At 40.5% G+C, this 25,729-nt stretch overlaps 1 protein-coding gene across 1 annotated transcript; it reads right to left on the minus strand.

Moving 5' to 3' along the window:
- Window positions 1-2,547: 2,547 nt before the first annotated feature.
- Window positions 2,548-25,042, minus strand: si:dkey-192p21.6 (uncharacterized protein LOC565246 homolog). The gene is made up of 18 exons (XM_054600787.1): window positions 24,961-25,042; window positions 24,536-24,630; window positions 23,785-23,906; window positions 22,726-22,844; window positions 20,739-20,808; window positions 20,571-20,637; window positions 18,814-18,896; window positions 15,828-15,904; window positions 14,922-14,952; window positions 14,646-14,806; window positions 12,061-12,173; window positions 11,712-11,833; window positions 10,763-10,886; window positions 10,568-10,654; window positions 8,415-8,492; window positions 4,660-4,730; window positions 3,476-3,588; window positions 2,548-2,729 (listed from the first exon to the last, which is right to left on the minus strand). The coding sequence occupies exons 1-18, from the start codon at window positions 25,040-25,042 to the stop codon at window positions 2,548-2,550; spliced, it is 1,797 nt and encodes a 598-aa protein (XP_054456762.1).
- Window positions 25,043-25,729: the final 687 nt, after the last annotated feature.

The raw sequence follows: 25,729 nt of genomic DNA on the forward strand, positions 1-25,729 counted from the left end.
TATGCTTCAGTGGATTAAAATATTTTTAAGGATATAAGGTTTCAGTCAGTGACTCAGCATCAGATTAACTCCTGCCAATGGGGGTGTAGCAGAGCTAAATGATGAACCATTACACAGTTTAGCTGCAGCCCTTAAACACCATGTGAATTAATTATACTTCCCTAATAACTAGCTGACATGTGCAGTGTCTATCTACTAATAGATTACACTTTTAAGTCCCAGAACAAAATCACCTAATACTCTAAGACCAGCTGTGTGACTCTGGTCAAACTTTGTGGGACCTCCTCCCCCCCCTCATGTCTTGAGTATATGTCCGTGGCTAAAGGCTGCTGTTCAAGTGAGCTATCTCTCTGTGACTGGATGGTGTGTGGAGTGATGCATTGCTGCAGCCTCGGGGCAGGACACCAGTCACTCACACAGCAATCGCTCTCCAATCAATGTCTCCGCATGGAGCAAAAACACCAGAGCTCACTGGGCTGCAGAGGGGACAGCAGGGCTTCTCAGGAGCTCCAGCAACATCCACCAAGTGGAAGAAAACACTGCTATTATATATTTGCACCTGCTGTCTTTGGTCCAATTTGTCTCATTTGTATCAACTAGGCTTTATAAAAAAAGAAAATACTAGAAGAAACCATAGACTGTATTTAAATAGGAAGAATCCTACAAAGGTGAGAAAATGAATAGCTGTAGATATTTTATATTTATGTGTATTTTATAATACATTTGAATTATACTGACTTCTATCTATTATAGTCAGTTTTACTGTTACACAGCCACACAACACTGATTTACCTTCCACTTGTCTACAAGACGCTTCTATCTAAAAGTCCAATATATCAATTTAAAATAAAGGTACTGCCTAAAATTTCCAAGAAATGTGTCACTTTCTTCCAGATATAATAATGATGTCAATACGTTAACAGATACTGTATCCAATGCTCACAGTCCATGCTGCTGGCTGTATCGAGGGAGAGTATGGGGATCATTATGTGATATAAGATAAGCAGAGCCGTCTGAATGAGAACATTGTATCTGGGATAAAGTTTCCATATGACAGACTATAGGTATCATGAGACATATGCTCATTGAGAATCAATAGAGACACGGAAACGTTGTGGTGTAGTCATGGTATGTGGAACCACGACAACGCTATCTTTTCTGACAATGTTTCTGTAGCTTGGGTTCAGCAGAAATTCAATCTGAAACATAAGTAGAATATTCATCATCTCCACTGTCCCGACATTCTAATTTTGATCCTTATTAACAGCTTCTCGAGATGTTTCTAATGGGTTTTGAGCCGCTGCAGTTCCTGTAAGTGACTCATACTGAGTCAGCTAAATGCTTATATCTAAATAAAAAGCTTTATCATTGCATGTAAACACACAAATGCTATCTTTAGACCTCTGTGGCCAGTCTGTATTGATTTCATTTTCATCTCAAGAAGATGCAGCTATGCGTTTCCATCGCTGGCTGGCACGGTAGTTTGAGAAAGCAATTATGAACTTGAGTGTTGTTCAAGAAGGGAGGATGCACCTACAGGGATTCAAACAACAACTTCTGTTCATAAGACACTTACCAAAACCGCTACACCATATTACCCAATGTCATTACTGAGCAGTGTGTAATATGGTTTCACTCTGGAATAAGAGCATGATGCTGTTTCATTTCATTAACTAGATGCTCATTTCATGATGTACACGCCACCTGACCCGATGCTGAGGGCACACTGATCTGAGTGTGTTCATTACCATCATGTGTGCATTCTACAAACATCAATAAATCAATCAACCCGATTGTCAACCATGTGGAAATATTATAATCCAAATGTTAAAACCAACTCTGTATCAGAGGGTGAGCAGCTCAATGTGTTAAATTTGTAAAATGTGAAACCTGTAACGAGCTCAGGCTCTATGAGGGGGCTCGTTGTACTTCTCTGATGAATTGGATTTGTGTAATTTCCCTGATTTTCTAATACAATGAGTGCAAGAGGTGTCGGTCCCATTAATGAAACCCCTTTGTGAGCTGTGCGTCTTGACCCCTATTAAAGTACTGTCACTCGGACAGCAGATGGTATCTTCGCACACACACACACACACACAGAAGGAGAAGGAGTGGCCATGGCAACAGACTCATAATGGCTGGCCTGGTGTGTAGTGGAATCACTCGGCCTAATTTGTTAAGTACCACCTCAGTATATTTGATTTAATCAGTCTATTCAGTGCACAAAACAAGTGGCATCAAATAAATCCTCAGCTGCCCACATGGACAATGAATCAGACATTTTCTTTAGAAACAAGGAGCTGATTTAATGGGTTTCATGGATGAACATGTATTCATACTTGTTACGCAGCATGTGTTTGATACAAACTTTAAGCACTTTCTCTGAGCTGCTTGTAGGCAGCCCCTACTCAGATGCATTTGAATTAAGGCCAGATTTTTCTGATCGATGTTATGATAATCTATAAAACATAATAGCGTCTGTTTAGAACTTTAGAAATTAGAAATTTGCATCTACAGAATGAAAAGGGGATATATAATCATCCTGGTTTAGATTTTGAGGAAGAATTTCTTCCTGTACAGCAGGTAAGCAATGAGCACCCACAGAGCAGTCGCCCACAGGCTTTGGAAAAGCCACTCCCAGTGGCTCTCCTGGAAGCGCATCTCCCAGCTGAACGGGAAGTAGAAACCCAGGAGAGAGTGGCCAACATATACAAAGATGGAGTTCATCCCTGAGGAGGAGAGGAGAACAGTCAAACTCAAGTTGTTGCTGAACAGCACTACTCTGTTTTAATGTAAAGTATTTCTATTTATTCATTCTTCATGAGTCATGCTACTTTGCACTCACCACCTCCACTGTAGAGATTGGAAAACTTGTATTCGGAAAGAATATAATGTGGCAAGCAGTGCAAACTTCAAAAAAAAATCTAAAAATAGTTACATTTTACTAAATCATTTTTAATGCTAGTCTCTGAGTCTGACCAAGACTAAACAAATAAATATTAAACTTGATTTGCATTTGCTTGCTCCGATATATCAGAATTCCTGTTCTCCCCAATTACTTCAATGGAGGTAGCGAGTGCAAAGTTAACTTAAAGTGTTGTCAACGTGGCTGCAATTATTAGACCCAGGTTAAAATGTACCAGAATCTTTACTTTACACCTGATTTAACTGATGTTTTAGCTGTGAACACAACACTGATACATCATCATATTTAAAGTTGATATGGCGAATTGTTAGCAAACAGTTGCCTATTTACACATCCGACAGATACAAAGAAGCGTTAGCAGTTTCTACAGGCTAGAAAACTAAAAACAATGAGCTGAAAGACTTTCAATAGAGCTGTTTAGAACTGCAGTCCAATGATAATTCTGTTCATCACTACAAGTAGTCACATGACCCATTGTTTCTTCTCTAATAATGTAAACAATAACAACAGTGTATACATTGAGCCATTTGATTTGTGAATAAACAGTACCTGGGTATAAGAATGGCTGTCCGCCCCACCAGCCCTTAATATCGATGACGAAGTACATGCCTCCCAGCAGCAGGAAGGAGAAACAGCCCATACACATCACATAGGACAAGGACCTGAAGAGACAGACCATCAGCAACACTTTACAACAACGTACATCTGGGCATCACTAAAATGTAAGTGGTTCGGTGTGAGCAAGGGTGTAAAAACAGAGAGTCTATCAATCCTGTGCTGCAGCTAAATAACACCCAGGGGTCTCGAGCCAATCCAGCAAACTGTCCCGCAGTTTGCTGGATTGGTTTAAAGCATCAGTGGTGGATCCTTGGCACGTGCCCCGTGGAGCCGTGCCAGCCAGCCATGTCCCTGTCTGTTCCTAAGTGCAAGAATGTTTGATGTTATATCATCTGATGTAAAATGGCTGCCTCCCGGAGCCTCCTTGCAGTGGGCTTTTTTTTTTTTTTTATCTCAGCTGAAGTGGGGCCAAAAAGGATTCTTAGCTGGGAGTTAATTACTTCTAGACATCCAGGCAGGGACTCGTACTCAATAACCTGTGTATGATGAACTGCCTATAAAAGCTAGGCAGGTAATGGCGAGGGATAAGCACGGCGTTAGCGGGGGCCCCTGTGGAACATCATGAAGAATTTGCTTACACATCACAGATGAAATGGTATTCTTCCTGCTGCAACATTAAAATGATTCATGTCATATTAAGGGGAATGTGGGAGTGGAACAAATGCATAGGTCGTAAAGTTCTCTACGTCTGAGGTAGTAATTGCGCTGTATTTCATGCAAAACCATTATAAACATTCATCAAGATGCCGTGCCTTGTTTTACCAAAAAGGCATATGATAGTTTGGGAGCGGTTAGACAACACTGTGGTTATATAGATGCTTTTCCCAGAGCTTGATCCCGTTCCATCACACAGAGCTGGTAAAAAGTGTAGTGAGTGACTAGAGAGGATAAAGCATCCTTTCTTTTCCTGGCTGAAAGGAAGAGTGATCATGTTGTGAGGATGTATAACCGCTCCACCTCACACTCCTGACACCGCGGGTGATTATTTACAGTCGTAGCTGTCGTTAGAGGTAAGTAAACGCGTGTTTTAGCAGCCTTGATTTGTGCCTGTTGGAAACCCATCCTTTCTTTTGTGAGGAAAAGTGGCTGGATTTAGAGGGTCAGGAAGCACTTACCAAAGGTTTTTATTGACAGGTATAAATCCTCCGTCTCGTGTGCACTTAGAAAGGATGGCTGCAGAGATTCCCTGAGGGTGGAAATGAAACAGATTTCAAATCGATGGAGGGCGATAAAGCAAGCAGTATTGGGCTGCTAAAACATGAGGCAACAGAATCAAGCGAGTGTGGCAGATTAACCGATTATCTGAAAGTCAGATGAGGAAGGGCCATCAAGACACACACACAATATTGGACTGCAAACACGCCAAAATGATCCTCCACACTGGAATGTTGTGCACCTCAAAGACACCTTCAGAGTCACACCCATCTGAAGTAAAACCCCCAGCCTTATTAACCACAATACAGATGAACTCTGTACGATCTTGATAACTCATATATCAATAAAAGCTTTTATTGTCTCATCTATTTACCTTTACATGCGATTTAGATACTTGAGGAAACATTTTGTGCTCCAGAGAGAAACCCAGGGCAGTGGATCAGAGTCCAAACATGCTTGTTAGGTGCATATCCATCATGTGTATAGATGACAGAATCGATGGTGTGGAAATAGCCTAGCCGGGGCTGGATTGAGTCTCCAGGCTATCCAGGCAGCAGGATGTGGGACGGGGCTGGTATGTGGGGCAATCGCTCAATTTCAATCTCACTTCTGGAGCCTGATCGTTGGATTTTAATTAACAGGGGCTGTTGTTGAGGAAGATGTATGGTCACCCCTGAATATCAATCCGCCGCAAAAATCAAACCCACAGTGAACTGTGGTGTAAGACCTGGCTTGTCTTTTACTGTATCAACACGTTCTGGTTCTGGTTTGTGAACCTCCTGTGCATAATATCAATCCTGTGGTTGGGTGCCTGCAGAAATGAGCTCCCTCCTCCACTGAGAAAACCTGCTAATGTTAAGAGCACATGTCTGAAACTAGAGTCAGTTCAGCTCTGCACTGCCTCCCCTCTCAGGCAAAATCGTATTAGAAAAGTCAATATGAAGAGCAGGCCAATCGTTAAAACTAATTTTGCTTTCTTTCTTTTGTTGGACTAAAAAAAGATTTAGTTGATTTAGCGACATAGATTAAAGAAGAAACCAAAGTAAATATATATACAAAGCAGAACAAATGGGACGATCATTGGCTGTATTCATACTTTACACATGATCTGTATCTCTTCCCAGAATCAATAAAAAAAAGCCAGCTCCCCCATCAACCATTCCAATGTGAGAAAATCTATTTTATTGTTATTCTCCATTTCAGTTAAGCAGGATTTTAAGTCCCTGTATTGATCAATCACTAAACGCTGTATGATCGTGAATATAACATATCCAGCATCACAATCTTGAGTAGCATCCACACCATCTATGTAGCATTAGCCTGTGAAACAAAAGATACAGTGGAAAGGCATAAAAGGCTAATGTTTATTTATTTCCTCATGTGTTACTTTATCACTCTGTGCCTCTGGGAGAAGCCAAATGGATCTAATTTATTTCTCCTCCCTCCAGTCACTCGCTCCACAATGATAGTCAATAAGATTCAACACCAGGAGACATAATGGGGAGATTTGTCATTTAAGAATTGAGGTTAACAACATTAAATTCTCACAAAAGAATTTCAATTGATTCTCACATATATGAACAGGACTTTTCCTGATCACAAACACAAAAGACCCATTCCTCGGACTACACGGCTTCTTATATTTGATTTTATTCATTGATATTGGACACATTAGAACCTTAATGGATTACAATATTGTTGTAGTATTGTGGAAAAAAACTTTTCGTTTTTGCAATTGTTGTATTCAGCTCTGGGGATGGAAGTGTTTGTCTTTCTCTCCAGCACTTTGTTCCAAACCGAAATACCCAACAGCTATTGCACGAATTGTGTATTGTCTTGACAACTACAGAATGAATTTTCATAATCTGGTACAGACATTCATGGTTCCCAGATGATGAATCTTAAATACTTTGTTGAGTCCTGACTTTAATTTCCTCTCACCCCACCATGAGGTTAAAATTTTTTGTTTTGAGTGAAATGTATAGGATTGCCATTAAATGTAGAACAAACATCAATGCTCTGATGATGAATTGTAATAACTTTGGTGATTCTCTTATTTTTCAGATAACATCATCAGGTCTTAATATTCTAAATCAAAATCTTGTATTAAATACTGTGGTTTATGTCCAAATATCTGCTTAACTTAAGATATTACAATCACCCTTGTAATTTGTACTTAGTCCTGTCAAATGTTAGCATGCTAACAGGCTAAACTATATCGATGAACATAGTAAACATAACTGCTTGCATGTTGTTATTGTGAGCATGTTAGCATTTAGCTGAAAGCATTGCTGTGGCTAAATGCAACTTCACAGGGCTGGAAGCATGACCGCAGACTCCGTGTCTTGTTTTCTTACATGCTAAGGCTTTTTTGGATTTTTTTTTTTTTCTTTTGGAAAGTATGGGCTAGAAGAGGAACCATTAGTATCATGGGCCTGAAAACTCCATTGAGATAAATCGTGTGATATTGGGCTACACAAATAAACTTGACTTGATGTGACTAACCAACCTGTCAAATGTAGAAGTGATAAAAACCAAGTTATTGGATGAAATTGTTAATTATTTTAAGAACCTTCAGTTTGGTTTAATCATATTGGTCAAACAGTTACCCATGAGAGTCTGCAGGAACCTGGTATCTAAAAAAGAAGAAAAGGTACAGTAATGTACAACAATATAGCTTAAAACTAATGGGATCTGTTTCTGTGTGTTTTTCTCTGGCTGTATCTACAGGCCCCTCCTTTTCATCCTGCAGTTTGATTTCAAAGGCTGAGTGATGCCGCCAGCTTCTCCAGCTCCATTATCGCTTCAGGTCACAGCACTGCCAGCTCAGGATGTCTGCCTCCACGGCATGCAGGCTCCTACTAACCCCACTTTGCAAACCGGCTACATTTCTGCAGCATCTCACTGTCAGTACATACAAACAGTGGCCAAGTACAGCTCAGCAAAGCCAGGCTTTTCTACATGGATATCTGTCAATCTCGTTAGAGCAGACTTAACAGCCTCCTGTCACACGTTTAGAAATGCAAAACGAACCGTCTCGTATAACACTTGGCTTCTCCCTGTGGGACACATTCCCCCTTTCAATGCAATAGAGGCCAGCTTGCTTCTTCCTGTGTTTTGAGACCACCCAGAATGAACAAAAATCCAAAACAAATATAACCACAAACGCTATTTTAGCAGATTTATTTTTTATTCTTGGTTTGAATGGACTTTGATCTATTTGTGTTATTCCACTTTATCCATACTGTCATGTGATTGGTCGTTTGTTGAGACTTAGTGTGCAGGTTTATGAATTAGCCATTCTCTTCATCCGATGCTACTGATTGCAGTAGACTGTAAGTAATATGCACAACTCTTCTATTCTAAAACCACATGTGAAGCACACAGGCAATGAAAGACAGTGTATATGCCCCTGAGGCGCTGGATACCCATGTCTGCCCGGAAACACAGCCACACATGGATGTTGTTTAATTGTACCGAGATCACACACATGTCCTCTACTAAGTCCTGCTAATGAATGGCTTCAGTGGCTATGACTAACACCTGAGTGGCTGGAAAACAAGTTGCAAGGCAAAACCATAAAAGTGCTCAGCTCTGAGTGAGTCATAGAAGCAGGAGGAAGTTTTAAGTGATTTGTTGTCTTGGTTTTAATTATCAATTTACTCATCATTCACTTTACCAGCTGTGTTTAAAACCTCCACATGATGTAACGTACCAGGATGACGGCCCACACTAGGAATCGACAGAGGATGCGGATGTTCATCCCCTTGTAGAAAATGAGGATTTTCCCGGCCTGTGGTAGGAGTAGGCAGAGATAAGCACAGACACCACAACTCATTCAATCACACATTTAATGAGAAATACCATGTAAACACAAACAACCGGTGTGGACTTGTATTTGTCCTTGGGTAACCAAATAGGCTTGTGTAGGGATGTGTGTTTCAATGCCGCGTCCCTGACGTGGCGGTCACATTTCTCCTATCCTGATGAGCCAGATGTGTGGTGGAAGTCATCCACACCCTCTGATTAATTTGGTGATGATAAATATGTTCCAGCTGAGGACATTAGCACAGAGGAGGGCAGCGGACACCTGGTGTGTCGTCTAAGACTCGCTGACTGAAGGGCTCAGTGCTAACCGCCCACCGGGAATAGAGCAATGTGGCTGCTTTTGCATGGCTACTTCCCACAACACAAATGGTTATAAGTGACACAGCCGCCATCAGAGGCTCAGGTCTAAAGACCAAAAGCTCTCTCCTCACTTTCTGACAACATTTTGTCATTAAAGGGGGCAGCTGTGCACTTACAATGAAGCGGCACAGAGTTGTTCACATAATCTTTGTTTAAGTACAGAGTTAACTTGTACTGCTGCTATAGTCTCACTGTCTTATGTATTTTTTTTATCATTAACATATTAGCAATGAAAAATATTACTAATCTTCTATCTAAAGAAGCTCTGGTATAGAAATTTAAGAAATAAAATTAAAGGAATAATAGGCAACAATTTCCTTAAAAATAATGTATATAGCCTGACACAGACAGGCACAGAAAGAGCAGACTGCTACAGCATAAGGAAGCATACCTTGGGCTGCATTCATTCAAATCCGGCACCTTCCCACAGGTTTGTGAGGAGGTGTGGTTGTGTACATTTGTGCTTTAGAACGTAACCATTTCATTCTTCTGATGTATGGCCTTATTCTAACTAGAGCCGGCCCCTCTTGCACGGTGGATCTGTCTAAGCATTTCCTGTAGTTACAAAAGTCCATAATCCATCAAAGAGCACGAGTTAAAGTATTATATTTTGTGTGATTCTTAGTAACGGGAAACTGACAGAAAGGAAAAGCTGTCTAGTAACAAGAGTTACATTCTCTTCACAGACAACACCTTGACACATCACATATCTTTCTACGGTTACAAGAGTTACATTCTCTTCACAGACAACACCTTGACACATCACATATCTTTCTACGGTTACTTTGGTGTCTTCCAGATTTTTAGCGGTTTTCCCTCGTTAACTTTTCACAATACTTCATCTGAATTTATCATAATTTTGTGGGTTTTTGTTTTTGAAGCTTCTTGCTGTCTCACGTGCTGTAGTACCAAGTTCTGCCTGACTCATTATTGATGACGCTGTTTACCAAAAGAAAGTCTTATCAAACGATGTTAATGTGATATCTGGTTCCTGATCACATAAATCCATATAGTATTTTCTCACTTACTTCTTGTGGTATCTAGCCTGTTTTAGCCAGCTCAGATTCTAAAAGTATCTATTGAATTTCAAAGAAGCTGAATAAAATTTTGTTTGCTTAAAGTGTTGAAATAAAAACATTCATGAAACAAAAACCAACACATCTTTCCAGAAACTGTTCCAGGTCACTTGCTTGTAACCGTTTTTTTTGTACTTACTAACTCTAGGGTCTGAGGAAAATGGAGAGCGGTTCAGTTATGACAGTGGTGCCAACAAAAATAATACTCAGACATGCTGGTTGAAAAGTTTTCCGTTTCCATTTTTACATCCATTCTCTATAAAAATGTTGGAGTCTGGGATTACACTCACCGACTGTCACTGTTTCTGGAATGACAGACGGTTGAACTGGAGTTTTTCTGGGAATTAAAAAATCGATTGAGGGTCACAAATGAAATGTCAGATATCACAAAACCCATTAAGGGTGTCCTGACCCTTTAATTAGCCTTCATAACTATTCAATAAATAACCTAAACTGAGCTAAAATATACATTTGCAAACTACAATATCACGAGAAACATTACTCCTATTCCAAGCAATAGGAAATTTGGAATTTAATGGAAAAAAAAAAGATAGTGACACCTTAAGAAAAACTTAGATCATGGGAAATAAATTATCCATCCTACCTGCATCCCCAGGAATCCCATGACAATGGAGTTGATTGTACCCAGAACACCCTCTGGGTCAAAGGGCTGCGTGCTGCGATACATTTCCTAGATAAAGTAAGATGAAAATTATCAACAGGGTTGTTTTAATTCCATCTGTAAGGTTTTAATATAGATGGATAAAATAATGAATGGTGAGTGTGAAAAAGATCTTACTCTGCATGTGGGGTACCTGTACATGTTATCACCAAACATCCATCTATCAATGTACCCTGCTGCACCTCCAGTGCAGTTTGGGTAAAGACCGTTATCACCGATTCCACCAGCTCCCAAATACCCTCTGATAACAAACAATATAGATTTATCTGTATTAAAGGACCTCTTATAGCATTGAAAAAGTGACAAATAATAAATGATTAATATACTAAACAAAATGCAAGGAACACGTGACGAGAAGTTCATCAGGCAGGTTTTTCTATCTGACTGCTTAAGCTTTGTATTAGATTTGTGTTCACCACAAATCTTTGACTAGCTTGGGGTCTAGACTCCGCCTATAGCTGTTCTGCAGGCACCCTTTAGAAATCTCTATCGCAATATATTCACTTATTAATCAATACATCAACTTATTATTGCATATTTCTGTTTTGTTAATTTTATGATACACTGCTGCTTGTTTTTAACTGTGCCTGTAAGGTGTCTTTCAGGGCACCTATAAATGAATTGCATCATTATAATCCTCACATTCCAATAAAAAAACAATTAGATGTTGGAAGAAACAGTGCTACTATTTGATCTGAAACTATTCTAACAATGATTCCATGCAGGGTCACAGAAATCGAGGGGAAAAAACACAGAAAAAAAACAACACTGAGCAGAAGACACCGAGCGAGGAAGATGGATCCTCTGCCTCCGCTCCTCTTATTGCACATGACAGACTGGGATTGGCTAATTATGCCCTCTGAAGCATCCACCACAGGCCCCATAAATCACGCCGGTTCATAACACCAGCAACACAAGGTGCACATTTAACAGCGCTGCTTGCAGCCCCAACTGGAGATTATCTCAGCATGGAGAGATTTTCACTTTTAGCATATGTGTGCAGTGGATTAATGGGAGGATTGCACTTGGTCAGTTCCACAACAGTGGGTACCTTGCTTGGACTTACGTGGGGCAGTTGGGTATGGGCATCAGCAAAGTGATGCAGAGCCACAGAGTCTCAAGCAGGATGATAATCAGCCACTGTGGCCAGTAAAGGATCACATCCTGGACGGGGTTCCACCAGGGATTCTGCATAACACAATACAAAATTACTCATCTTCTTTGCCACTTTTTAACAACTTTATCTTGATGTATGTTTGGCCAGTTATCCCAGCAATAACAATGGGCCAAGGAATCCAAGGTGCACCTTGGCAGCAAATTAGCCGTTTATAAATGTGTTGTTTCAGGCTGGACTTTTTCTTTGGTTCCCCTGGTGTGTAATGACAGAATAAAGTGGACTTGACAGAGCTGCTCACCGCTCTCAGTGGGATTTCTTTCTGGCCCCAGAAAGTCTGCAGGATAGACAGAACAAAGTAGGTGAAGCCCAGACGCTGCAGCACTCCAGGGATCCTCAGCCAGGACCAGGACACTGAAACACAGCCGGTAACACACAGCATGAACAACTACCAGTGCATTGATACTAAATGATGAGTACCTGACCTTATAACTCATGTACAAGCACAGATATAACTCAGTGGTGTGAAGCTTTTCCTGCTGATCTGAGCAAATTATAAATCAGGAGATTGATAGTGGAGGACATGAGAACCTCTTCTCTATCGTTCCACTACTTCCTGAAGGAGGATGATGGACAGCTCGCCACATTGCAAATGGTGTCAGCCTTCAGGATACGGACGTGTCAAGAACCTGGGAAGCTAATCAAAGATTCCCAGTTATCTCTTTGTCTCTACAAATTGGGGGGGGGTAAAATGGGCTTGTGGTTGAGAGATGGTAATCTATCTACACATTAGTTAATTGAAAACCTCTTTGGCACACAAAGTGCTGTGAAAACAGTGTAATCCCAATCATTGATCCGGACAAATCAAATAAGGGGCGGAAATCTCTCTTTTCACAGGAAAAGAGGAAGCTCTTACTTATGACACATTTGTTAAATCCTTTGGTTACACCTCCAGCCAGATAACTAACTGTATCTGTCGCCCCACACACATCTGTAACTGAAATCAAAAGCCTTAAAGTCACAGTTTTGCAGGAAATAGTTAAAAAAAATTGATTCGCTTTCTGATTAATCTATGTAGGGTTTCTTTTGGGTGTGGAATTGAGATCATTTTTGACGTTCAATAACATTTAAGAAGTGAAAGCTCTGCTGTCTACTTCCCATGTCTGAGCACTTTAAGTGATATATTGAATACAATAATGATTCTATGGTGGAAGTTAGCAGAACGGTATAGAATCATCAGCAAGTAGAGCAAATAGCTGAGGCAAAAGAACTTTTCAAAAAGATGCTTTTTCTTATTTAAACATCTTTTGATGGCTACACATCCTTAGGTGTTTGAATCTGACTTTCTGACCTCATCTTCATCTGATGGATCTTTTCTTGGAACTTATTGAAAACACACTGTTGCCTTAAGCAAATAAATGCTTTTGATTTGACACAATCAAGAGAAACAGCTATGTGTTTAGCTTCACCGCAATGAGTTTTTTAGTTGATCTTATTGAATGTGAAATTCATCAATTAAATAAAGTGCTTTCCAATCGTCTAGACCAACAACGTACTGTGTCCTTCATTGGAGTGACAAAACAAAAATGAAATAACCAAAATTGGAGTTTCAAGGACACTGCTTTGACAATGATCTAACCGTAGTGCCTTTTATTTGAAATGACTCAGAGTTTCTGTCAAAGGTTAACACCTTCTTCCGTCTCGTCTGACATTGAAACTGTTTAACGTATTGAGCTGATGTGACTCCACTCTCTTATTAGATCAGACCCTGGGACTGAACTGCAGAGGACGTCCTTGGAGATGGAGGGCAAAGCTGCAGTTTATGGTAAAAGTCACTGTGTTGTTATGATCAGCTCCAGCAGCAGCAGCCTCTACAGCAGCTGCATGGGGCTGAAGAGTGTAACACTATCTTTTTGTAATTGTCCATTACCCGAGCGGTTGTTTTTGCTCAATCTGCCTCTGTTAAACGTCCCCTGGTGCTGGGTTTTGAGACTGCACACACAATCATAATATTTTTGTTAACCCAGTTACGCAGACATTCACCCAGGAAAGTCCATTAGCACTTGGGATTGCTAATGTGTGCAGGGCGCACTGTGGATCCCCAGGTGGACGATGAAATGGGTATTTTTTCAGCCTGCTTGCCCTCCTTTAACCTCGACACAGCCCTGCAGCTTTGGCTTTTATCACACATCTGGATCAAGACTTATCTTTGTCTTTGTCACATGACTAACTGCAGTTTTGTGAAAACAAGGCATTTAGTTTGTGCATATTATGAACATGCTAAATATAAGCTACATTATTCCTATCTTCGATTATTTTCATTAATAATCAGTCTGCTGATTTTTTAGTCTGTAAATAATAAGAAAACTGTGAAAAATGCCTATGAAAATTCCTAGAACCCAAGCTAATATTAATACATGTCATGTTTTGTGCCAACAAGAGTCAGAAACCTAAACATATTCAGTTTGCTAAAGCTAAGTCAAGAAAAAGTATCAACTAATGAATGATCAATTGTTCTGCATATAGTTGCTGATTAATTTTCTGTCTAATTGATTTATCCACCAATCGTTGCAGGTCTGTGGAATATGGAATTTATCTTGAACATACCTTGTTCCAGAATCTGCGTCATAATTGTTAGATGTTACATAATATAAAGTCAATGCAGTTTGTTTTTAACCGAGCTTCTTTGTGCATACACAAAAGAGAAGCCTCTTTTCTCTTCTCCAATGGAGCTAATGACTCACAGTGCTGTACATGTAACAAGTGGACATATTATTAGACATACCAGCGATAGTGTTTTAATTATTTTTCTCCAGTATAGAACAAAACAGTACAGAAAAAGAATAATGTAATTGTTCCATCCTGTGCTACATGTTTTGCACCTACGTGGTCCGTCTCGTGGAGAGTAGTTGAGGAAGCAGAAGCCGAGCAGCAGGAGGACAACTGTTCTCCAGCTGATTTTGCGCAGCAGCTGCAGGCGGCTTACTCCTCTCCTCTGCATGGATCTGAAAGCCAACACCACTGAAGTCCCAATAACAAACACAAACCTGGAAGAAACAATAGTAGTAGTAACAGTATTGTGCTATTAAAACACGTATATATCCACACAAATGTGCATATTTGTATAGATTAAAATGACCTTAAAATATATGACAAACATACCATGGCATGACAAGATCTGCCACAGTTAGACCTGCAATAAATCCAGAAGCATACAATAGTATCAATAGACAATTAAAAACCTGAATTGGATGCCTAAATTACACAGTTCCTGCCCTTTTCTAATCTCTGCAATCAGAAATGACTACAAGGTAAATTAAGAACAATGTTATCGCCTTAAAGTGATGCTTCAGTCATTAACTTTCCATTTTCAAAAGGTAAATAAATATCTACACTCCTGTGACAGCAGCAAAGAGAAGATTAATCAAACCACCCATGAAATCAATACACCCCTTGTAGATGTGGCAAAGAGGCTATTGGAAGATTTCAATTGAGAACACCCCTAAACACAGGACATGGATTTCATAAAAGTTGCAGTGGCATTCCCGCTTTTAAAACTTTACATTATTTACATTGCTTTAACCTTTCACCACGGTCTCTTTGAGTCAGAGGTGCCTTGCTCCAGGGCACCTCAAGAGCAGCCGCTGCAGGAGGTGAGTGCTACACATTAACTGCATCCCATATCCTCCCAGCTACCATTTAAACATTCATCCTGCCTCTCTCTCGTCTCCTCCCTGGTTGTTAATAACAATCAAAATCTATGGATTGTGCCTTTGATTTGGCTCATTTGAGAAATGGCATCCTGTGTGTTTGGTTTGACACTTCATTTATCATAATTAGTGACAACAGGTCAGAAAATGTTGCTGATATGATGAGGAGAATGATGCTATTGAATAATAGCTTTGGGTTCACACATTCATTTCACATTTGGTTTAATGTGAAAGAAGGCGTACATTAATGTTAGAAGTATCGGCTCCTTCTTTAAAACAGGCTGACCACTTTCAGCTTTTGTCCTTTCAGCTATAAAATCTACTTGAATATTTGTGTATGTCTTATACTTTACTCAACCATTCCATGGTGCATGTTGAAAGAACCAGTAGCCTCCTCCTCCATAGTTCACAAACACCATCACTGTCAGGGCAAACCTACAAAGACACTACAATGAGTCAGTGCTATAGCATACTGTGGAGTAAAACACCAAATTGGATTAAGCGTCACGCAGTAGAGTGAATGATAGAAAACATGGGTGAAAACTGTTTTCAAACAATTATAAATAAAGCATAAAACGTTCATATCTAACTGCTTTCTTACCATCTAACTAATACATCTGATACAATATCAAGTTTTGAATTAAAGAGGCCAGAGGAGGGGCTTTTTATTCTGTCACACTCCAAATGCAAGGTAATGCAATCTAAGCATTATGAATCACTCAGGAAATGAACACTTGTCCTCTGGATCTACCCAAGCAGGAGTGCTGACTAAAGACTTTGCGTCTAATATATGATACACTTTATACTTTAGCACTGGCAAAGGCTGCTGAAACACAGCACACGTGATGGAGTGCTTCACTGAATCGGACACCGGAGGGAAGAAAGGTGTTTGCGTTGCCTGTCAGAATATGGGTGGGGGGGCCATTACACAACACAACACACTTGTGGGGGAATGTAAAGGGTTGCAGGGTCGAGAGGTTTGATCTGAAGCAAATTCAAGCCTTTCGCCCCTTCTAAGTACTTAAATGTATGCTTTTAATTCATGTTTTTATTGAATCAAAAAGGAAAAAGAAATATCATCGAGGGGGTCTTTAAGAGCCATAACAAGATCAGGACAACCTCTAAGAACAAGACTCCCTGATAAGATGCACTGTATCTACCTCTGCCTCCTCTTGTTTTTCTGCCTAGATTCAATTAAGAGGTGCACCAAAGCCATTACTGCTCTTTTAGCCCCAACCTGCCGATACAAGATTTTAATCGGCCGCTATCATCTCAAAAGGGCTATTAAAACAGAGCAAACCTTGCAGCATGCGTCCATGTATTCTTTCTCTCTAATGCGCGCACACATATGAATTCAGGCCATCTTTTAAATTTTGCCGAACACATCCATTAGTTACCATAGTGACAAAGACAAGAGGTTAATTCACTGGCCAGATGAGACCCGGTAAAAAAATCTCTGCAATATCAGAGCTTATTGGCCATCTTTTTAATCAAAACACTCTGGGCGTCTGATCGTGAAATGAGAGCTTAATTTTACATTACAAATGTCACACACATGTGACACTAGTGGCGGCTAATTATGATTAAGGGAGACTATGAGTGCTTAATTATTATGATGTGCACTGAGCTCACTTTGCTTTATGTTGCACCAAAGTTAATAATGTCCAGGTTGAAACACCACAGGCTTACTTCTTGCTTCCTAATCAGGTTGAAGTTGTAAATATCCCTGTGAAGCTCTCCAATGAGCATTTGTCACTGCAGTAATAAGACTTAATTTATGTCTGTGATTCAGCATTCATGATTTATAGCTTACAGATTACAGATGAATGTGTCTTTCTTGCAGCAGTGACAACTGGTTATGACTCGCTGATAGACGCTTATGGACTTCTTTGATTTGAATCACTGTACATGCAATACCAATTAGAGTGTTAGCTTAGTACATTTCCCAGTTGCAAATGGATAGTTGCACTCTATCACTGCAGAGTATTAAGTTACCTGCTGTGCTGGCCATATCAAATACACGCACATCCAATCTAGTCATAATAAATTACTACTTGAGTGGAGATGCCAAGGTTCTTTTTTTTGGTGGCCAAACATCAGAGCATATCTGAAACTGAATCGGAGGGAAACTTGGAGCTCAGTCAAAATAATGAACAGAATGAGTCAGCCAGCTGGTGTTAAATGCAACTGACAATCCATTGTTTTGCTGTAATAGTTGTTCCCTCTCTCGTATGGCGCTGCTAACTCCTGACGGTGCGATTTTCCACAGTATGGAAACCGGCGACAGGCTTTTAGTGGCGCAGCACAAGATTAAAAACCAAATCCTTTTAGAAAAATTAACGTGCAACCGTACCCCGCTGTTCTCTGTATATCATGTCAGTGCAGCCTGAGCAATGATCAGGAAAACCTTTCAGCTCAGAAGAAAAAGCCTTTTGCTTTCAGAAATGTCTCAGCGTTTATGGTCGATGATACGTCTGTTCTCTGCAGAAAGTTGTTACTTATTGGGGAGTATGGATCATAAGTCACAGGGCGGCGGAGGCACACGCAGCGTTAATCTTGAGCGCTGAGTCACAGCTTGATTAAGTGCGTTGCCAGGTATGACAATTTCCAGTAGCACCTATCAGGAAATCAATATGTGAAAAGTGACATTTCAGCTAATATAACTGAACAGAATTGAAATCAAAATGTAGCCTTTCCTTGAACCTTTGTAAAGTCTGGTCTAAGTGTACTCAACTAATTCAGCTCCCAAACTAAATAAAACTATGTGGTATTTTGAATTCAGTGCATATGCACAGTGGTTTCAGATGGCTTTCCATCCAAAAAGAAAGCCACAGATGTAGAAGATGCCAATTGTCTGCTGGATGCTGCTTCTGTGCTGCTGGATTTCCTCTCGCTCCCCATTTTGGCAGGAGATCTATGGCCGTGTGGATGTGTGCTGATATGTTGACGGTATTATTACATCAATTATTTGGCAAGGGGGAGGTCAAAGCCACACCAGCATCCTGTTTCCAGAGAGGCGTGCTTTGTGTCTACCCCCAGGCCACAATTAAGGCTAGCAGAGAGCCCAGATTCAATCACATGCATCACTCCTGTCCAACAGAAACACACTGTTCCAACGTTCCAACTGAGACGCACTGATATCAGAAATCATGCCCAAAGCTATACCGCCTGATAACAAAAGCTTAGGGGAGCATGTGGCCAGACTGTGACCCCTGTAATTATTCATTATATTGGGTCTGTAGATCTTCATCATGCCCCAGACTGCTCGAAAAAGAATAAGCATGTGAACGGGCCACATGTGGTGATAGACTGATAAACAGGATGGTTGTTGATGGCGTACATACCCTCGGAAAGTGTCCAGTGACAGCAGACGTGCTGGTTTAGCTTTAGTGGTATTGTGCTCGGCTTCACAAGCCTGTGCTCGGTCCTGTAGAAACAATTAGAGGGTAGACAAAATAACGTGGCTTTAAAGTAACTGGACACTAGTCTGGCTCATACACGGTTCTATGAAAAGTAGCATCATTTGTTAACTTACTGTATGTGACCACTGTATGTAGTATGTTGTTTCAACTCGTGACTGATATTTGTCCCATTGATATTTGTTGAAGTTAATCTGTGTTTGCATTTGTTAGATTTTTCAAGACTTTTCTGTTAAACGTATTAAAGCAGCATTGACTGATTTTTTGGCCAGTTGGGGACAATGGAACAAAGTGTAAACATTGAAAGTCTTTTGCCTCATACAGATAATCAGGGAAAAGGCAAGGAAACATTAGCATTCATTTGAAGTCACGGTTCTGGTCACCTGATGAAAAAGTCCAATTCGCACTCTACTTTAAGCTCTGTTTTGGTCTCCACCAACTCCTGAAAAAGATTGTGTTTTAAATGTTGCTCTTTGCTCACTAGCTGCTAACTTTGTCTGAAAGCCTTTTGGTGCTGAGTAGGTAGAGTGAAGTCGGTTTATTAAAGCTATTTGCTAAAAAACAAAACAAAATGCTAAAAAGCCACTAAAACGCTCTGCAGTGGCCCCATTATTTTTCACACCATCTGTACTTTTAGCCTTTAAATTGAAAATAATGTGGAGGTTAAAACCAGATGACAAAATTAGAATAAATAAAACCATACCACTATCATATAGTTGTAGCACAAAAAAAAGTAGTTTAAACTGAGATGCTGACAAAACCAAAAATCTAAATTGTCACATGGGTCAGAACTCCTCTAAATGATGTTGGATATCTTCCTACTCATGTCATCCTCTGTGCTGTGTGTCGGTGCCTCTTTTTTTCTCTCTCTGTGAAGGCAGCACTGAGATGACTCTGGCCTGTGCCCTCTCAGTTGGATTAGCCTGACTTGCTGGCCTGTATGCAGCAGTTTAAAGAGCCAGAGCAGGAAGACACCAGCACTAATATGTTATGATGGATCTGCATGCCATCCAGACAGCATATGGAAGACAGAGACATCTTGCATGGAAGAATGAGAGGAGCCATTCATGCTCACCAAAATTACACAGCAGCTCTTGCCATCAAGCAAGATGATTGGACGGACAGGACGCTCTATCGCTTCCATGCAAGTCTGCTGTACAAATGGCTCTGCTAACATTTGTATCAATCATTCCATTAGTGTCTCCAGAACGTCTTGATGACTGGAGTCTCAGAGCAATTTTGGTATCCAGCTTAGGCTGCGTAGTTGCCAATAAAAATAATGCAATGTAACTGTTGGATTAAGGCAACTTTATTGTTTGATTATAAGTCAATACTTTTCTGCAGTGAAGAAATAAAGGTGGCAGAGTTGCTTTGTAAAGTGCTCTTCTGAAAGCTTTAAATTCTGGGAAATTCCAGGAGTGAAGTGGCCAAACAAGAAAAAAAAAGAAAAGGTCTCCACATTTATCTCATGCGCACATTATCTATGAATACAATTGTGTAATTTATGGTTCATACAGAGATGTTTTGTATCTCAAAATTGTACAGTTAGACCTGATGAGACTGTCACTTATTTCATTTGATTGGTTTATGATTGATCTAAAACTAATCAATCAAACCACTCATCTCATTGCATTTATTAAGATATCATTCTAATGCATTCATTAGAGGCAGATTTTACTTACATTATCCACTGAGTACTGTGGGCCTTGGCAGCACATGGTCTTAATAAATTTTGATGTACAACGCCTCCTGTAAATGGGACAACAAGTCTGAGCTGCCTTGTTCTGATGGAGGAGCAAACGCAGGATGGTATTTTAATTACGGATGATGTAAAAAAAACATATGGGTACCTGTAGATGTAGGGTGCTGCAACAACTAAAAGAGGGATTATGGCCAGTAAGAGAGCTGCCACCAGAAGAGCTGGAAAATAAGAAAAGGAAATGTTTAAAAATGGACAATGTGTAATCAGACTGTACAATCCGATGTCATGGTCTTTCTGTCTGGAAGTCCATGTCAGGAGCTTTATGCTGTACATCTCTATACAATCTCAATACAATCTGACTGGGGATAAAAGGCCTGATTAGCAGTCCAAACTGTCTGCTTTACTCGCCTCTGGACTCCCTTGTGGCTCTCTGTCAGTCAACCAGTGTCAAAGGGGATCCCTCAAGTGACAAATAAGGACCTAATGGAAAACTCTTGGTCGATCCATCTGGGTAATCTAACCCTGCAGGCGTACGAAGAGGAAAATGTAAGGCTACACTGGAACAAGTACAAGAAAACAAAGACTGAGGGAGAGAGCTGGTCTGCCAGAGGGCATCATAGAGAGGAGCGAGGTCAAGATGAGGTATATAGTACGAGAGGGCACAAACACAGCAGCTGAAATGTCTTTTATTTGCTCAAGGAATGATGAGATCTACCTAGATCCCAGAACTAAGATTAGGGTAAAGCTTATTCATTATTTGAGGAACAAAAAAGGGAAAAAGAAAATGTATTTTCCTGGATCTGTTTCACTAATTAATGTAGATACAAATGTAGATAGAGACATATGTCCAACATAAATTATGCTAAAATCCACAGTTTGCTACATTATTGCTCTCCCACCATCTGAACCAGCAGCGTTGAAAAATATGTGAGACATTTTACAGCTGTGCTAGAGATTTTAAAACTATAACACAGGCTCAGGTGATATCAGTATGGTCTTTTTGCGTCAAAGCACAGGAAATGAGGGGAAAGGGTGCCCCATGTTTGTCTTCAGAGGAAAAACAAACAAAAAGCAGCCATTTAAACCTGTGCTTGAATCCACACTATGACATCCACTCTGAACAAAGAGTGGTCACTATATCGCCTCGGAAAGGTCGTGGCCTATCTGCTGCACACGCATAACAAACACCACAAAGCTCTCAGCACAAGAAGTGAAACAACACCAGATCTCTGCCATGCTCGCTCTATTAGTTATTGTCGGATTAAATAGAAAATGAATGGACTCATTTCAAAACAACTCGATTATGTTCACCCTCATCCTCAGCAGGTGACTTGTGGTTTGTAAAACAATGCAGAATACAGTACTAACGTGATTAAAGGGTGGACCTGATAGTAGCTGCACAGAAACAAATCCTTGAAGAATACCGCACCCGTCAAATGACATCACAGAGAGCCACAGCCGATCAATCTGAGACGCTGAAGTAAACTTTGAAATTCCCCTAGCATGGCAACTCTAACCTGTCTCGGGCTGCTGACCAGACCATTACTTAAGCTGAGCAAGTCCTATGGGGAGTTTGTGTAATCACTGGCCTGCAGAGCTAATGGATCTCATCATACGGTGAGGGGTGCCGTCACGCTGACCATATATCGGCTGGGATAATGGCTACTTGGCCTTAAAAGTCTGATCTACAACATAATCTGCAATATTGTTAAGTACAGTGTACATTATGGAGAGAGACGCTTTCAAAATCCCATTACGCCCTAATCCTTCCACACTCCCTAATGTATTACCCACAATGCTCCACGCACGGAGCCAGGCCTTCAAAACAAACAGAAAAGCTTTTCTTTTATCCCTTTTCAAGTAAGCACGCCTTAACTGATCAATACACATCATGTCCCAGGAGAAGGAGGAGTATTACTGCTCAGTAGATGTGGACAAGCCGAGTGATGCCCCTCTTTGCTGACTCAATTAAGTAGAGAGCGGATCAAAGGCTTGGCCTGAGCGTGGACCCAGGTTCCCTTACTGTCACTGTGTCTCACCAAAGCAATCCTCGTCACTCTGTTTGTTATTCTAAACTTTGCAACTGATCACAGAACGTCATCTTCCTGTAGTCTTCGTCAATTTTGTGCACTTACGCAGATGTTCATTGTTTGGGATTTTAACCACAGCGTCAGTGCAGCTGGGGTAACTGGCGGCCTCAGACATCTGGATCCAAACAGAGTAATGACCACCTTCTCCATATGTCTGACTCCACCTGCATCCAAAACAGTGAAATATTGAGATAAGTTTCCCTTAAAAGCACATAAAACTACAGGCTGTTTTTTATTTGATCCCCTCTTCTATTTCCTCAGCAACAGATATTAAATTACCTTTTTTCATCCACTTGCTGCTGTTTTACTTTTGACCTGACTATTGAAAATTGTCTTCTCATCGCCTTCTGATGGTTGTATAACACTATGAAGCTCAGGAGCACCACCTAGTGTCTGCAGACTTAAAGAGCATCTCTCTGTCCTCTCTTCATCTCCAATGTCAGGCCCCAAAAACAAGCATTACACGCTCATATTGATCCACTGTTGGGATGAAATACTAGCTATCACTGGAGTGTTTTGTTTTTTTTCAAAGGGGAAAAGGAAATCAATAGCATCACAGTCTGGTTAGAGACCTCAGCATTGATCTAGGAAGCCCAAGACCAGACCTCTGAGAGGGTAAGAAAGCACCAGAGGCTTGTCATGTTGCAACAGAATCTCCACCATGTTTACAGGTGACCCCCAAATGGAAAAATCTGCCCTGGTGTCTTGTCAGTCCTGATTGTTTATAAATATGCTGCCTGTCTCCTCCAGTTAACATCCCCGCTGAGGTTTCCACAGGACGAGCAGCTTTGAAGCTTTAATGAGCCCTTTTCATCAATATTGGAATGTCAGGTCTTATTAACCCCAAAAAGGCTCCTGATCGATACCCGGGGAGGTAGTTTAAGGGAGGGCATCACTCAGGTCCAGAAAGCAGGTCAGGATTACTCCCCCAGCCCTGTAAATAATCCCACAGACTGCTGATGCAATCATCGGATGCCACCACACTATATCATGGCTGGAAACAAGAGCAATACACTCCCACGGCTAGTTAAGATGAATATACGGGAAACAAATCAGCATTTTTACCTCTGAGGATTGTAGATGGCTGGATGTTATTGGTTTTACCTGCAAAGAGTTGCATTCCTGGTCTGTGAATCCACTTGCAAAGTGAGAGTGAATTTAGTGCTGATCACCACAGATGCATTGTTGTTGTTGGGTTTCACAGTAACCAAATGCTGGTACACACACTGGGAAGTAAAAAACAGGTGAAACACTGACTTAATGTACTGTACACTCAAAGGGGTTCATGATGATTAACGGTATAGGGATTCAAAGAGCCTACGGTTTATTTGTCAGATACACATGTAGTGAAATGCAATGTGGAATCCTCCTAAAGCCTTGGATATACTATACTTGCACAGATATGAGCTGAAGGAGAATTGCTTTGGTACTCCTTGCTGGTTTCTCATTGCAGCAAACCAACATTCTCCTCAAAGTCCTCCATTTAACATTATGATGACATCAGATTTTTTAACAGAAAGATGCATTACACACTGAGGATGTGGGGTTTGACAGACATGAGCAATTACTGCCAGCAGAGGTCTAGTCAAAGATGCCATTGTGTTGCATTATGAGAAATGTAGGATACTGTGTCTTTGAAGCTCGACTAATACTAGGGACTAAAAGTTGGGAGATCGAAGATATTGTGAATTTAATTTGAGTTTTTAAATCTGTCTTGTAAGTCCTCCAACTTGGGGGGGGTCCGATGCTAAATCACTGTACCTCTTGATCTGGGTGAGAAACATACATTTAAATTCCAAACTAAAATTGACAAATGGAGAACTTTAGTAATTTTGCTGACTTGCATATCCTTTACCTTGTAGCAGTAATCTGACGTGAAGAAGACCTGCACTTCTTCGGTCAGCTGGTTATGAAAAGTTAACAGAGCCTGGTCCATTTTCAGAGTGGCACCTTCATAGATTTAGAGCAGCACTGATTTATGATGTAGGCAATTATTTTTGTAAATCATGAACATGAAATAGCAGAAGGGTGTATCAGATCACTATCTTTACCAAGATAACACTGTCCCAATACTATTGACTGAGTAAGTTCTCATACTACCGACAGGTCCATTTGTCATAATTGAATGTTGACCTTGATTATGGAGACCTTACTCTGATTGTCACAAGTCACAGCTCGTTGGAAGAATCATGCGTCAAGTCTTCAGAAACACTTCTGACTGTTTAAGACTGAACACCAGAAGGATCCACATCTACCACTAATGAATCCTAGAAGACTCACCTGATTTTATTTGTCCTCCGTAGCTGCTGGTTACAAGGATTAACAAAGTTAGACTTGCTTGTAGCGGTCTCCTGGGCTCCATGTTTCTACTTCAAAACAGCCAATTCCACAGCTCATTTTTATGACACTCACACCAATATATAAAACGGTCAAAGGGCAACATGCATGTGTGGTTGGTGGTTCCTATAAACTGGTGTGTGATGCAGATGCTTGGAATCATGTTTGGGGTAATTTAAGTCTGCAATTTTGTTGCATAGATGATGAAAAAAAAAGAATGAATGATGAAAACAGACACTTCCGCAGTTTAAAAAGCTTATACAAGTGTGTGCATTATTGTAGAAGTCAGAGGGATTAGCTCCATCCCCAAACACAATCCACACAACCATTTGACTCATATCTAATGGTTATGTTATAAATCGCAGCACCATTCTCATTTCCCCACCCAGCCAACTGTTAAATGTTGATCACTTGTCACATCCTCTCCCTCTCCTCATTTCATTAACCAGCTCATTTCCCTGAGCGCTCGCCATGACAGATGAGTTCACGGGGCCAGTCTCCGAGGAGCAGCTCATTAACCTTTGACATGAACTCCAGCCAGCTGAAGAGCAGCGCTTCACTTTAAAATCTGCTGTCCTCTTAAACAGAGACATCATTAACTGTGTGCTGTTATTCTAAAATTGAAGTTCATGTTTTAAAATGTGTGCATATACAATATATAATATACTATTAAAGAGTGTATGTATGACTGCCAGTAGCTTCCTTATTTCAT

Source organism: Anoplopoma fimbria, chromosome 6 (assembly GCF_027596085.1).
Source record: "Anoplopoma fimbria isolate UVic2021 breed Golden Eagle Sablefish chromosome 6, Afim_UVic_2022, whole genome shotgun sequence".
Taxonomy (NCBI): domain Eukaryota; kingdom Metazoa; phylum Chordata; class Actinopteri; order Perciformes; family Anoplopomatidae; genus Anoplopoma; species Anoplopoma fimbria.